This window comes from Barbatula barbatula, assembly GCF_947034865.1.
Source record: "Barbatula barbatula genome assembly, chromosome: 19".
In the NCBI taxonomy this organism is placed as follows: Eukaryota; Metazoa; Chordata; class Actinopteri; order Cypriniformes; family Nemacheilidae; genus Barbatula; species Barbatula barbatula.
In genome coordinates, this window is record NC_136782.1 from 22,466,616 (window position 1) to 22,480,437 (window position 13,822).

General features: G+C 40.5%; 3 protein-coding genes across 9 annotated transcripts in view; all 3 read right to left on the reverse strand.

Annotated features, from left to right (window-relative positions):
- Positions 1 to 554: 554 nt before the first annotated feature.
- On the reverse strand, positions 555 to 4,512 carry psma6l (proteasome 20S subunit alpha 6, like). The gene is made up of 7 exons (XM_079481428.1): positions 4,279 to 4,512; positions 3,816 to 3,910; positions 3,338 to 3,419; positions 2,159 to 2,314; positions 1,893 to 2,071; positions 1,333 to 1,427; positions 555 to 1,246 (listed from the first exon to the last, which is right to left on the reverse strand). The coding sequence occupies exons 1-7, from the start codon at positions 4,352 to 4,354 to the stop codon at positions 1,189 to 1,191; spliced, it is 741 nt and encodes a 246-aa protein (XP_079337554.1). The 5' UTR covers positions 4,355 to 4,512; the 3' UTR covers positions 555 to 1,188.
- LOC306908501 (uncharacterized protein) lies at positions 4,279 to 8,407 on the reverse strand. The gene is made up of 7 exons (XM_079481426.1): positions 8,200 to 8,407; positions 7,378 to 7,406; positions 7,191 to 7,272; positions 7,036 to 7,104; positions 6,467 to 6,936; positions 6,289 to 6,369; positions 4,279 to 6,181 (listed from the first exon to the last, which is right to left on the reverse strand). Exons 1-6 carry the CDS (start codon positions 8,255 to 8,257, stop codon positions 6,301 to 6,303), a joined length of 777 nt encoding a protein of 258 aa, XP_079337552.1. The 5' UTR covers positions 8,258 to 8,407; the 3' UTR covers positions 4,279 to 6,181; positions 6,289 to 6,300.
- Positions 8,408 to 10,460: 2,053 nt separating this feature from the next.
- The window catches only part of samd4b (sterile alpha motif domain containing 4B), a 15,427-nt gene continuing 12,065 nt past the window's right edge, over positions 10,461 to 13,822 (reverse strand). For 2 of the 7 annotated variants that reach the window (XR_013787976.1, XR_013787980.1), the window contains exons 10-14: positions 13,468 to 13,594; positions 12,665 to 12,748; positions 12,494 to 12,587; positions 12,120 to 12,374; positions 10,461 to 11,989 (exon numbers count right to left, since the gene is read on the reverse strand). Coding sequence is in view for 2 of the 7 variants with exons in the window: in XM_079480782.1 (XP_079336908.1) it covers positions 12,559 to 12,587; positions 12,665 to 12,748; positions 13,468 to 13,594 (240 nt within the window). In the remaining 5 variants the exon portion in view is untranslated. Of the gene's footprint in view, positions 12,588 to 12,664; positions 12,749 to 13,467; positions 13,595 to 13,822 lie in introns of all 7 variants that reach the window. The other 5 variants (XR_013787977.1, XR_013787978.1, XM_079480782.1 and 2 more) reach the window with 3 other exon arrangements.

Below are 13,822 nucleotides of genomic sequence, written 5' to 3' on the forward strand. Positions count from 1 at the left end.
GCACACAGCTTTATTACCTGTTGATTCTGCTGTGATGTCTGAATCAAATCTGCTCTCATGTGAATCTCTACTGTCATTGGTCACTTCACACGTCACTCAAATGTGTCTTCCTGTAGAAACCAGCCGTTTTCAGCACAACACCAAAGTCTGAAGTGTGAGTTTGACCTGTCAGCTCTGTCCTACTGCTCTCTCTCACACACACTGTCTGTCTGTCTGTCTGTCTGTCTGTCGTGTGTGTGTGTGTGTGTCTGTTCTAATCTGTGGCCTCCCTGTCAGCACTTTACAGATACAGACAGATGGATTGGATTGGATGTAAATCCCTCTGTATGACACAAATAGACACACCTTGAAGAAGGTGATAACACACACACACACGGTATATCATAAGGTGAAATAAATACATTTGTGTTGCGATCATAGTAATAAACCCCAATGTAAATAATCAAACTTGCACTGTGTTCTCCCTACAAAGATAAATAAGTAACTTGAATATATATTTTTGTTAAAGGAGTATAATGATTGTTTTGCACAAAATGAGCCTAACCATGTTTCTTACAAAGATTATTTTGTAGACAGGATTTATTTCTCAAGTGTTTAGCCAAAATGCGTCAAAAAGTTTGCTAACAATATTGCAAGAGTTTGAAAGTTCCCAAGATGCATTGCAGCATGTGTTTCTTGTTTGTTTTTCTTTTAAAGATTTGTGTTTTAGTTCTTTCTGACTTAATTTATGCTTAAATATTATTGTTACTTTAAGTTATCTTTTGTGTTCAGAGTTTTTTCAATGAATGATGGTTTTTGATTGTTATCATGTTACAATGTGAATTACAAAACATCAAAACCGGGTTTGAATGAACTCCACACAAACTCTTACTCAGATACTGGATCAATGTTTTGGCCTGTTTGAGGCAGAAAACATGTGAAATTGTAGTAATACTGTCATCATTCATTTAATATCAAATAATATATCACACAGGAATCTGTATGTTTGTTATAAGGTCAGTATTTAATGATATAAAACGTTATTAGTTTATTCTTGTATTTGATAAATTGGTCGTTTGCTGGTTTATACATCAGGTTTGAATTAACATGAGGAAATTGTCAATGTTTTAAATTGACATACACAAACTTCAGGTATGATACTGTAGAATTGTGTTTGGACCGTACATATGTGTTTGTTAACCGGACAAACTATTCCCTGTCAGCGATCGCAACCAGATGACCTTCTATTTCTGCTTCTGTTAAAGCCCTGAAATCAACACAGACACACATGTCAACATGACTTCATGTGAATATGCAGAGAACTGATCATGACTGTTCCTTCTCGATCAGCACCTGAATTTGGTGGTTTCTTTGGTCACGACTCCCACCTCCAGCTCACTGCATTTGATGTCCATGGCAAGAATGGAAGACAGACATGAGATCGCCATCTGGTGGACAGAAGAGACACATTGCACTTTACTGACACATTATGGACTCTTCATTATTAAACACAAAGACTCCACACTGAAAAAACGATTAAGTCCATAAAATATTCTTCATAGAATTATGTTCCTTTATATATCAAAATTTCAAGTAAAAATAACATAACAATCTTGAGAATAAAATCTAGTAATTTTGGTTGTTAAGATTTTAATTGAACAATTTATTAAGTAAATCCAATTCTATTTTATGATGTATGAGCCATTTCAATTGGTAAAATTAAGTTTACTTATTTATTTTAATACATTTTTAGAATCAGTAGAATTTACTTTATTCGCAGAACATTTTACTTTTAAATCTTAGAAACAATTCGCCCGAATATTTTCGTAATTTTTTTCAGTGTAAAAGTCATTCATATTGAGTTTACCCTACAGAACGTTAACAAAACAAGTACTGTAAACACACACACACACCTCTACGGTCCTGTCCAAGGTGAGCTCGGGCTGTTTTTTGAGTTTTTTCTCCAGGTAACTGTTGCCCTCCGTGTGTTTCACCCCAACACACGTCGCCTTGAAGCCACAGAAATACCCGGCAGGGTCACATTTATAGAGCATGGGTCCCCTCTGAGGATCCATAGCGATGAGCATCATACCTGAGAGACAGACGAGAGCACACACACTGAGAATAAACACACTGGTGTGTGTGTGTGTGTGTGTGTGTGGATGATGAACACACTCACAGCAGCCCAGAGGTCTCATCTCTGCGTTCTGTGTGTACACCTGGGAGATGTCCGCTAAGCGCCGACACAACATGTCTGCTGTGATGTCATAACCATACTTATACTTCCACTCAGCAGCTTCCACACGAGCCCGATGAACCTGAGACCGACCGTCCGCTGCACACACAAATATAACCACATCAGTTTGGCCAAATCTACAGAACTGAATCAAACATCTTTTCTCAAAGCTGATCAGAATTTCAAGGCAAAGACTTAGCAAAATGCTCTAAAGCAGGTACAGCTGCAACAACATAAACAAACATTCCTGCGCATGCACGCTTTTGTGGCTCAGACTTAACTTCCAAAAATAATCTGATTATTAATAAATAGTAAATCATTTAGATTATTTCTGATAACAAGCAAAATAAAGAACACATTAATGACATTGGCTGGCAAGTTAAAAGTAAGTCTAGCAGGTATTATTTTGGGTTACCAGTAGAAGAAGTGTTACTTGGCTGAACTTTAATGTGACCCATTCAACAAATTGTTAATTTACTACATATGAAACAATAAAATATTAATATAAACTGTAAAAAAAATTGTTGCTTCAACTTGGTTGCCTTAAAATGTTGAGTTCAATACTTAAGTTCAACTTAATTCATTTCTTGTTGAGTTCACTGATACTTTTAAGTTGAATTAACTTCAAAGTTGAAGGCGACCATTTTTAAGTTGAAGCAATATTTATTTAACAGTGTATATTAATATAAATTGATAAAAATATATATAGTTTGATGATTAGCCACTAGCCAGACGGTTAAACAAACACAGACAGGAAGTTAACTTCAGGCTAGATGTGTGCGTCGGATGAAAGCGTCGAAAGAGCAGCTCTGTCATGTAAAGTGAACATCCTCTGATTCTGTCATAGCACATTTGTCTTGTTTGTTTGTAAATTATTTGTCACTATATATTGTTTTTGTGCTAAAATACAGTTTCTGTAATGAAACCCACATGAACACAACTGTTGGTGTGAAGTCTGTGGAGTGAGCCGTCTAGCTGAATCTCATGACGCTCGGCATCTCTGCTCACTATCTAGTGCTGCTCAACTAACATGAGATGTCTTATAAGAGAACACGATGAGCTCTGATGTTTTATGAGTGCTTACGTGTGCTTCAAAACTGAAAATAACACACACACACACACCGTAATGTCCTGTCATGACACAACCGATGCGAGGAGTCAGTTTGAACATGTTTGTCATCGTCGATGCATCCAGAAGAGTATCCTGCACACAAAGAAAGTGAAAAAAGAGACGATGATCACACACACACACTCAAAACACACGACTCAGCACAAATTAAAAGCATCACAACATCTGCATTGACTGTTTGGACTTCATCTTGCATCTGTGTGTGTGTGTTTGCATGTGTGTGTGTGTATGCGATTTCGCTTGTGTGTGTGGACTTGGTTTGTATATGTTAGTGGGGACTGAATACACACCAGCTCATGGGGACTCGTGTCACTGTGGGGACCATAACTGAGGTCCTCACAGGCACAAAACGATCATTTTTGAAAATCTAAAAATGCTAAAAGTTTTCTAGGATATACAGTTACATTACGCCTATGGACTGTCCCCACGGAGATCATAAACCAGACATGTGTGTGTGTGTGCGCGCGTTACCGGCACTTTCTTCTGTGTGACGAGCACAGCGCAGTCTGATCCTCTGATGCCCACAGATGTCAATCCACTCTGAATGATCGCTTTAAACGCGTATTCTATCACATTAAAACACACACACGGACAACACGACAACAGCATTTATGGGTGAATGTGCACATTTATCAGACGAAAGGAAAACAAAAGAGGAAACAACACACATGCTTCAGGTCACACCTGATGTTAGAGGGGAAATAAAGGTTCATTAAGACCAGATTAATGAATTTATTCCGAATCTTATCCGAGTCTGACCACCAAATATGATCTAACGTTATACTGTGACAGAACACAACAGAAAATACACAATCGATCATATGAACACACGCATTCTGCACACTGTAAAACAACCAGATGATTTATTCTCAAATGATGAAAATTCATCTGAAAACGAACGAATGAATGAGTGTTGAATGTATTAACATCTTACCGACTTGATAGAGTCTTCCCTCAGGAGAGAAGATCGTGATGTGACGATCAAATCCCGCATTTGAACCTCGAGACATCTTCACAACTACACAAACACACACTTGACTGACTCAACACACTAAGTGTGCGCACATTTATGAAGATTCGTCGAGTGAATGTCGAAGGCCGTCGAGTGAGAGTGAATAAGCGCTTTATACTTTTACTTTCTCTTTCACTCCGACACAACACGTCACTCAATGAAGAGGAGGAGACACAGGTGAGTGTGTGTGTGTGTGTCCATTTATTAAACACACAAACAGCTTGATCCATTATTATTATTATTATTATTCATACTGTCTGCTCGTCTATTGCTTACAGTCAAATGAAATATGAAGAGATTCACAAACACAAGATTCACTTCATCTGTTATTGCTGAAAACCCGCGTTGTGTGATAAGTGCAACACAGAGAAAAAGAACACAAGCGTTTCCACACGTGATTGTTCTTTGCAGATTATTATTATTATTATTATAAATCAAACCCTGTGATATTCTCACCGTGATATCAAAAGACTGCGCTTGTGTTCTGACCTCAGATCAGTCTTCATGTGTTTAAACAGTTCACAGCCGATCAGAGCAATGTTTACAGTAACAGTCCAGAGCACAACACAGGTCATTATATACATTATCACACTTATGTTAACGCTCACTGAAGTATTGCATCACAGTATTACAATATTACAATGATTAATGAACATTTCAACTGCGTGGCGTCATGTAATGGGCGTGGCCTGTGAGATGTGTCCAGCGAACAGGTTGAAGGGTGATTTATACTTCTGTGTCATCACGCGTAGGCTACGTGTCGGATTATAACTCTGATTCGTTGCACATGCTTTGCACTAGGAGCCAGTGTGGATGTGAGGAAATGCGGCGCCATTGCAGATTTGTTTTTACCTGAAGGGGTGAGGTTGTAGCAGAATACCATAGAATTGATGCACATCAAGCCTGTGGCATACTTAGTTTTTTAGCGTGTGTGCGACCGTTTGCGTACAGCCGAATGCACAGCCTTGCAAAGTATACTGCTTTTGACTCATTGACGCGTACACACAGGTTTTGACACATGCGAGTCACGACATATGAGTCTACGGGCCAACAGGGGTCAGGTGTTCTTCAACTACCTTGAATCAATGTTCCCAGGACACGGTTGCCACCTGTTGGTTACTGCAAGAAATGGAATTCGCTACCTTGCGTGTACTTTGTACAGTGGTGTTAAAATTCCGGCGGTGTGTGTACTATTCTAATGATGAAATTTGTGCCACGCGCATTATATACTGTACCTTGCGTACCTGTAAAAGGGGAACTATACTCCGGGCTTCAGGCTGCTCGGTAGCCTGAGTCTGCTATGCACAACCTACACCTTAGTTTCAAAGCAGAAGTATAAATAAGCCTTTACTGTGCGTGAGACTGAAGATTGTGTTTCTAATTTTGAAAAGTTTTTGTTATTATAATAAGTAATATTTCTAAGGGGCGGTTTCCCGCACTAGTCACAGACTAACTTAAATAGTGTCTTGATAAGTTAAAAAACAACTGGCACTATCACATCCTAAAATATGTCAGTACCCTTGTTTTGTCTCATAATCTACACCAATAATGTTCCTTTGTAAAAAATGCTTTTAAAAATGACATAGAGCCGGTTTCACAGATGAGGCTTAAGGCTAGTCCCTAAAATGTGTGATCTGTCTTCTTAACTGAATTAAACTTGCCAAGAAATCTCTTAAAATTTTTGTAAAAGCAAATTCATATTCAACTAAGGCCTAGTCCTGGTTTAAGCTAAGCCGTGTTTGTGAAACTGGGTCTTAATATTCTAATTGAACTAAGGTCCTGGCCCGTCCGGTTTGGACGGCAAAATAAGCGCCACGTTTCACATCTAAGACAAAAAGAAATGGTATTTAATGAAAGGTTAGTTGACGTGATTATCATGACTGTGTGTGTGTGTGTAGATTAGTTTATTAACACAGATATAAGAATACACACGTTTGTGTGAGTTTAACCCCTGTGAAGTTCACGAAGTTCTGCTGCCCCCTTTCTCAACTCGACTTCAATCTCCAGCAGCTCCTGATTAAACACACACGTGAGGAAAGCAAATCATTCACGACACGCATTCAGTCTTGAACTGTTGTGTTATTCTGTATGATGAATCATGTCAACTGACCTCATCTTCATCTCCCTCAGTCCGTCTGTCTCTCTCTCCCTCAAACTGGCGCGTGGCTTCATCGCTGGCGTTCTCCATCTCTCTCTTCTGTTGGGTCTGATTCTTGGCTCTACTCATCTTCCTCAGCAGCTCCTGCAGTTCCTCCTGCTTCTGCTCTTTCTCCCGCTCTCTGTTCCAGCTCTGCGTGTCATTCATCTTCACCGCCTCCAGCAGCAGCTTCAGCTCCTCCTTCACCTTCTGCACCTCCATCATCAGCTCCTCCGACTCCATCTTTTCTTCTCCGTCATCCTGCGTCCTGTCGCTTATCCCCAGCAGCTCCTCCAGATCTCTCTCATTCTTCTCTTTCTTCATCACACGCTCATCGTTATCTTCATCATCATCATCATCCTCCCACTCTTCATCTCCGTCAGTGTTCTTCTGTTCAAACCCGTCGTCTCTGTCACGGGTATATTCTTGCTCTCTATTTCTCTCTGGAACAAAATAAACACGTGTGTTGAACTTGACCTGAACACACATCAGTAGGTGCGTGTGTGTGTGTGTGTGTGTGTGTGTGTGTGTGTGTTACTGACGGTGTTCTGCTAGTTCCTGTAACTCTCTCAGCAGACCCTCGTGTCTCTCTTTAGCGTTCAGAACATCATCTGAGGACACATGACATCATCAGGACATATTCACTTGTGAACACAATCCTGAAGCAGTCTGATTACCCCGAGACGAATGACCTCACCTGTCTCCTGTACATCACATCCTGTGTGTGCTCCGCCCGTCTTAGTGGTGACATCATCAGGACCACAGTCCCCTGCAGCCTGCTGTGTACACACACACACACACACACACAGTTAGTTGACAGAGCTTGTAAAGCATCAGTACTATAATCACATTAGAGAGAGAATAGTCATAAAAACGTCTCTGACCTTCACATCCACCAGAGGGAGACATCTCACTAAAGAGAACAACACACAATTAACATCACAAACAAGTGAGTGCGTTTACATGCACAAAATAAACGAATATAAATCAAAAATCTGTTTCACGTGTTTATATGCACAGTAATAAACCTGCTACCTGGAAAACGAGCAGAAGCTTTGTGTTTATCTCTCTTCTCATGTCCGCAGTTCCTTCATATGCAACAATAGTTCTTCATTTTGACGTTTCTACATCAACTGCATTATTCCAGAGCGACTTTAATACGTTATTTTACTATTACTTACTTCCGTTTGGGACTTTACGCAGACATGCGCACATAAACAAAACTGAGATAAACCCGCGTTTACACGACATTACATATATCAGCTTATTTCGCGTATTTGGAGTAAAACTGTTCACGAGAGCGAAGAGAGATTAACATAAAGCTTCTGATCGCTTTCCCGCTGCTTTTTTAATGAGTAAACAGAATATAGACGATGACGTCACTGCACGCGAGAACCCCGGCCGGCGGCTAAAGTCTCAAGCTTGCGTGTAAAACTGCTTTTCAAGATGATTTTTCCGTTTTTATGCGTCATTGACTCTTCAGCTGAAGGGTTTCGAGAGAAAGCATCACTTCCGCGACATCCGGCGATGATGAATGAAACATTTGATTCATCATAAGACTCGAGCGCGCGCGAGATTAACTCTCCTCTCTCACGTCACGAGCTCACATCTGATGACAGGTCCGATTGTTCTTCTGTTCATTATGTGACACGGAACTCATTTAATTCATGTGTGTCGTATGCAGATGTGCGTATCTGTGGACTCACCTTCGGCATGTAATAGTAACACACACAACCCCGCGCAGAAGACGAGTACGCGCATCATACACACACAGACACGCGCGCCCGCGGGAGAAGAGGTGATGAAGACGACGATGATGATGAAGATTTGATCACGTCTGTCACAGGAGACTCAACCTGAAGGGCATGATAAATCCTGCGCGCTCCCGAGCACTGCTAAATCCAGCTCGGCACTGTTGTTGAGATGTGGGCGTGCGCGCGCTTCACGTGTATGACGCTGAACCGCGAGAGATGCGACGCAAAGAAACCACACAAACTGTGTGTTTGGCTAAAATGATCACTTGTGTTTCATTCTGGCAACTACTAACAATATTTCCCCCAAATGTCAAATAATAATTTTGTTTCAATTAGCAGAAAATGAAAAGTGGAGAAACGGATGGAAAGATGCTCTCTATTATTCCAGACCTCAAATACTGATTCCTGCAAAGATCCGAACTTATGTTTTATGTGATGATCTAGATTTTAATGTTCATTTTTCTTGTCGTGCTGTCAGTCTTTCACATTGCTGTTGGATGACTTTATATTATGGATGCACCGATATGTTAATTTCGGCCGATAACCGATGATTCTTCAACATTGGAGGCCCATAACCGATATATTGGCCGATATACAGTACCTACATTTAAAGTAACAATATTCTGTGATTGAAAAATATTTTTTATTTTATTTATTCATTACAGGGACAAGGCATATTAATAAACATTTCTGTCAATATGCCAGAGTCAGGCAAATGGCTATTTTTCACCTGCACTCCCTAAACAGATGGTTAAAGTCACCATAAAAGAGAGTCAAATTATATATTTACATAACAATATACCGATTACAATACATTTAGTAAAAAGGACTATAAGCCAAGACTTACAAAAGAAACACAATAGACCAACAATCTAACAAACATCAGACACACACACACACACACAAAGCAGCAGGGGGCAGAGAAAGCTAATGTTGACAGCTGTTTCTTTAACTGGATCTTAAATGTAATATATGCGTTTAGATTTCTGATGTTTATGGGGGTGAGGTTACACTCAGTAGCAGATAGAACAGAAAAAGCAGTTTGGCCGAATACACTTTTCCTAAAGGGAATGATAGAATATCCCCTCGCTGCACCTCATTCTGCTACGATCTGCTGCTCAAAAGGTTGACAAACTGGTGGAGAAGAGGGGATGATAAACCATGAGTAATTATATAAACGAGACGTAGATTTGAACATTTGACCATGTTTTCCCATTCGAGTTTGTGTTTTTGTAATATTGGACAATGATGAGAAATGCTTGGTTTCTTATCTAGAATATTGATATCACTGTTGAGGTTTGATGTTGTTCAAATTCAAGACACTGGACCGGTCCGGAATGAACCCGATTTGAAATTAAAATGTGGAATGGTTTCTGAATTTTTTTCCACGGCTGTATGTGCCTTTCTGTTTCTTACATTTAGGCATATGGCAGACTTACATTGCATTGCACTATACATATGTTTCTGACTATGGGCTTGAACCCATGACCTTGCAAACGCCGCTCTAACCCCTGATATGTTAAATATGTTAATGAGCATTAACTGATGTCATGTTGTGCATCAATGTTCATCAAAAATAAACTGCACATGCACGATTCCTGATGACACAATACAAACATTTATGAGCAAACAGCAATCCATACGCCAAAATGGTTCCTGCCCTTTGCGATAATAAAACCGTGTTTAATGTATTAAAGCACAAATTAATAAAATGACTTGATATGAAAGCAGCAAATTTACACGGAGAAATGTCAAAACAAATGTAATTTGGTGTGTTTGGATAAGCAAAGCCACCCGCTGGTTAACCATGAAAATGTTGACATTTGACCCTTTTTCGGAGTGTCGGGACTCACCTGAGATGTGATCTACAGCTTTTCAAAAGATGCAAATCATCTTCATTATAACGATCTACATAGGATTCTTACTTTTGAGCTGCTGGTGTTCCGCTAAAGAGAAAACATGTTCACACACATTAAACAAGCACCATTTCCCATCTGACTCCAGAGCAAAACAACACCACATGTATCCAATAAGACACGGAAGATATCAAGACAAGCGCATACCCACCTAACATCTACATCCTGATGGTGGAGCGAGTTCATTCTTTCTAGACGAACATCTCTGCTGCCCATGACAGATTTCTATCAGTCCTTTGAGAAATATCAACATCCACTCAACGTTCAGTGAAAGAAAACAAAGTCACCAAAAACCAGAATAGCAAAACAGGAACAATTTATTATCTCCATATAAGAAGCATGACAAAGATATTAGAAGAATTCAACCAAACAGAGCAACACACACAAGTCCCATCACTCCATATGTCAGTAATAATCATAATAATAGCTCATGCCAAGCGCTGTTCATCTGTGTCTGATCTCGAGCGGTTGGTCCTGCAGTCAGCCTTTACAAAGATTCACAGTCAGAGGTCTCACTGGCCGACAGACAGAACGTGTAACAGTGGACAGATAAGATGAAGATGATGCTGCCACCATAAATCTCTCATTTAAAGCTTCTTGACCCGTCACCCTCATGAATACAGAGGAAGAGGATTTGACCATCCAAGGGTTCCTGACCCCGTATCACTCTCACACATTGAACAACATGATGAACGAAGCAGCACCAGGCTGTTCACACACACACACACATCTTGAGTAAACACACAAACACAGTGAGGTCTCGTGTGCACTGGAGAATTTGGCCTAAACATAATCATGATTTCTCTCATCTTCATTTGATCTTTTTGCATACGTGACCACTCAGCATGAACTTTTTTTCAATTTAAAATTGTTTTGAATATTCACTTCATTGGCTGAGAATAGAAGAAAAACTGAATTCATCTGCAGTTACGATGACAAGAAATGTCTGCGAAGTTGCATAGCGAGATGATCCTGAGTGAACAGATGAATACAACATCAGTCAAGAGCCAAACGTCCCGCTTATATTTCACATCAAAAGCCTCAAGAAAACTCTTGTCGAGATTTTCAGGAAAGAAAACAAAGCCTATTGGTCTGCCTCGGTGTGTCTTACAGCATGAATTGGATTCTTGATCTACTATCAAGGTTCCTTATTACAGTTACAAACAACGGTTGTTTAGAAGAGGGGACTCAATAATGTCACAACACTAAAAACGTTGTTAACCAAGATTAGTCGTAAAGATATGCTTCACTTTCGTCATGAAAATATTTATTTTTGAAGTCAAATATGAGCCGGACATTTCTCGTGCCGTATAAAGTTCAAGCAATAAACTGTGAAGCAACACAAAGTGAATTTGAACAAAAACAAAGAAACGTTTTTCAGTCGATAAAGTTTTACTGGATATAGAGACGCTTCTCGATATCTCTGTGAGACGTAAAGAACAGACAGAGACCTCGAGCGCTCACGCTAACATCATGACACACACACACACACACACATCTGTCTGATGCTGCTGTGAGGTCCGATGGGTCTGTACCATTCTACAAGAACACAAACCCTCATGAATAAACACACGTCTGCCGTTTATAAGCACCGTTGCGATTGGTGGAATCTCTGAAGTGGCCTCTCATGACAGGGAGATGATGAAATGGATTGTGATCGGTGGGTTTCCAGTCAGTCAGTCAGTCAGTACGAGAAGTCGTCTGTCATCGGTGGACATCCCTGTCAGTCATAGAGGAGGGAAGGTTTGAAGGAACGGCATTCGCTGGACGAGCGCAGCTCGATCTCTCTGAAACGACGGCTCCCACAATCCCCCCCACACAGACATCTGCGTATAAAAATCATCTTCATAAAGACTCGTATGATTTTTCTATTCCTGTGTATTTACAAAATCACTGCGCAGCCGTAGTGACGCACGGTAAACATGTTACGTATAAGTGCTAAGACACCTCTTGTACCTCCACGTTATCATGGATAATTATACAGATGTAAGGGTGCAGACGTCCGTCCCAAACACACAGAAGCGCTCATTCATGTGACGTGAGAGTGCATGCAGCAACAGGTGAACACGGCAAGCAGATGTAAAACGTCCATCAGTTTATACGACGGGCTGCTGACGGAGTGATCGTGACTCGGCAGAACAACAGCACCCCTCCTTACAGTTCACACGCCTCCAGCCAATCAGCTGCGAGCTCCTGTCTTCCCGCTCTGCCCTTTGTAATATAATAGTTCTTTTGTATTCCATTTATAATAAACTTAGTACAATAAAGTAGAAAAATATTAGAGCACATATACACAGTTAGTTTGGTGTGGTTTTGTAGTGACTGCTAACGTTTGCTCGCTGTTAGCGTGTGTGTTGGGCTACTGGGGGCTCTGTGAAGACCTCAAGGTTTGGTTTCAAATCGTTGATGTTCGGTCCATTCCATCTGCAAACAGACACAGAGACACAATTGCAAATGGAACAGGATGAAACTGCAAATGATCGTGCTGTGGTTGGTCGTACCTCCTAAAGCATGCTCCGTCATACTGAGGCACAGAGACTCCAGAGTGGGGTTGATCTCCAAATCTGTTCCTGGCACTTGGCATTCTGGGAACAAATATAAAATCAGAAAAGTAGAGAGACTGTGACAGTTTTCAAATTCGTAGTAATACTAAATGAATACTTCAAGAATCAAAACGTCCCCAATTCAGTAGGAGTTATAATACCACGTATCATTTTACTTCCAAGTGGTAGAATGGGAGGGAACGGGGGGCAGGTTTTTTAAGCTACAAAAAGTGCATCCAACAAATCAAAGACCTGCTCGACACTGTGGTCTTAACAAATGTCTTCTGAAGCCAATCCAAGTGTTTTTTTAAGAGAAATATCCATATTGACAGCGCTATTAATGATAATATCTAGATTCCGTTATCCCTTGGCTGCGTGTAACCCAGAGGCTTGTGTTACCGTGACGAACATGGCGTTTTTCGATTTGTTCCAATATGATGCCGTCTCTCCTGCGCAGGAGCTTTCGTCACCATTGTTTACCAGAAAAACGAGGCTCTGGTTAACGCGCAGCCACTTCAAAAGACCTTTGTTAAGACCACGGATGGATGCACTTTTTGGAGCTTCAAAACCCCCTACCCCCTCAATCCAATTCTACCGCTTGGAAGTAAAACGATACGTTATTATAAATCCAACTGCATTATTCTTCAAGAAGAAACCCATATTTCGTTAGGATGCCTTTAGGGCGAGTAAAACATGGAGAAATTGTGTCTCTTGCCTGAAGTATAGCACATGTATGACTTTGGATGGTTATGTGTCAGTACCTTGCTGTTGAAACAGAAGCATGGTGTGTGGAGACGTGTGCACGGGCAGCGAGTGAGTCCTCTGAACAGAACTTCTGCTCTGGCTCGGCATGCTGTTACTGCCGCCCGGATTCCCAAACCACAAATTCTGAAACACAGTTACATTTATATGAATGCATGTAATCTGCATGTGTGTTCCCTGCGATACAGACGTTTGTGCTCTAGTAATTCTGAGACTCTTTACAGAAGACTTGGGGTCTTTTCTTTATTAAGAACATGAAAAACAAAGCATTTATCAAGAGTGCAGCAAAGCTGAGGTTATATCCGACTTAATCTTTCTGGATTCATTGAGAAGAACTCGTCTCTATTGATCCTT

Bases quoted from the DNA above. Each gene is read 5' to 3' on its own strand.
- psma6l (XM_079481428.1), bottom strand. From the start codon at position 4,354: ATGTCTCGAGGTTCAAATGCGGGATTTGATCGTCACATCACGATCTTC. The intron at 2,315-3,337 runs GTGTGTGTGTGT...TTGTGTGTGCAG, and splicing joins TGTCATGACAGGACATTACG to CGGACGGTCGGTCTCAGGTT. The intron at 2,072-2,158 runs GTGAGTGTGTTC...TCTGTCTCTCAG, and splicing joins GATGAGACCTCTGGGCTGCT to GTATGATGCTCATCGCTATG.
- LOC306908501 (XM_079481426.1), bottom strand. From the start codon at position 8,257: ATGATGCGCGTACTCGTCTTCTGCGCGGGGTTGTGTGTGTTACTATTA. The intron at 7,105-7,190 runs GTGAGGTCATTC...ATGTGTCCTCAG, and splicing joins ATGTGATGTACAGGAGACAG to ATGATGTTCTGAACGCTAAA. The intron at 6,370-6,466 runs GTCAGTTGACAT...GTGTTTAATCAG, and splicing joins CTGAGGGAGATGAAGATGAG to GAGCTGCTGGAGATTGAAGT.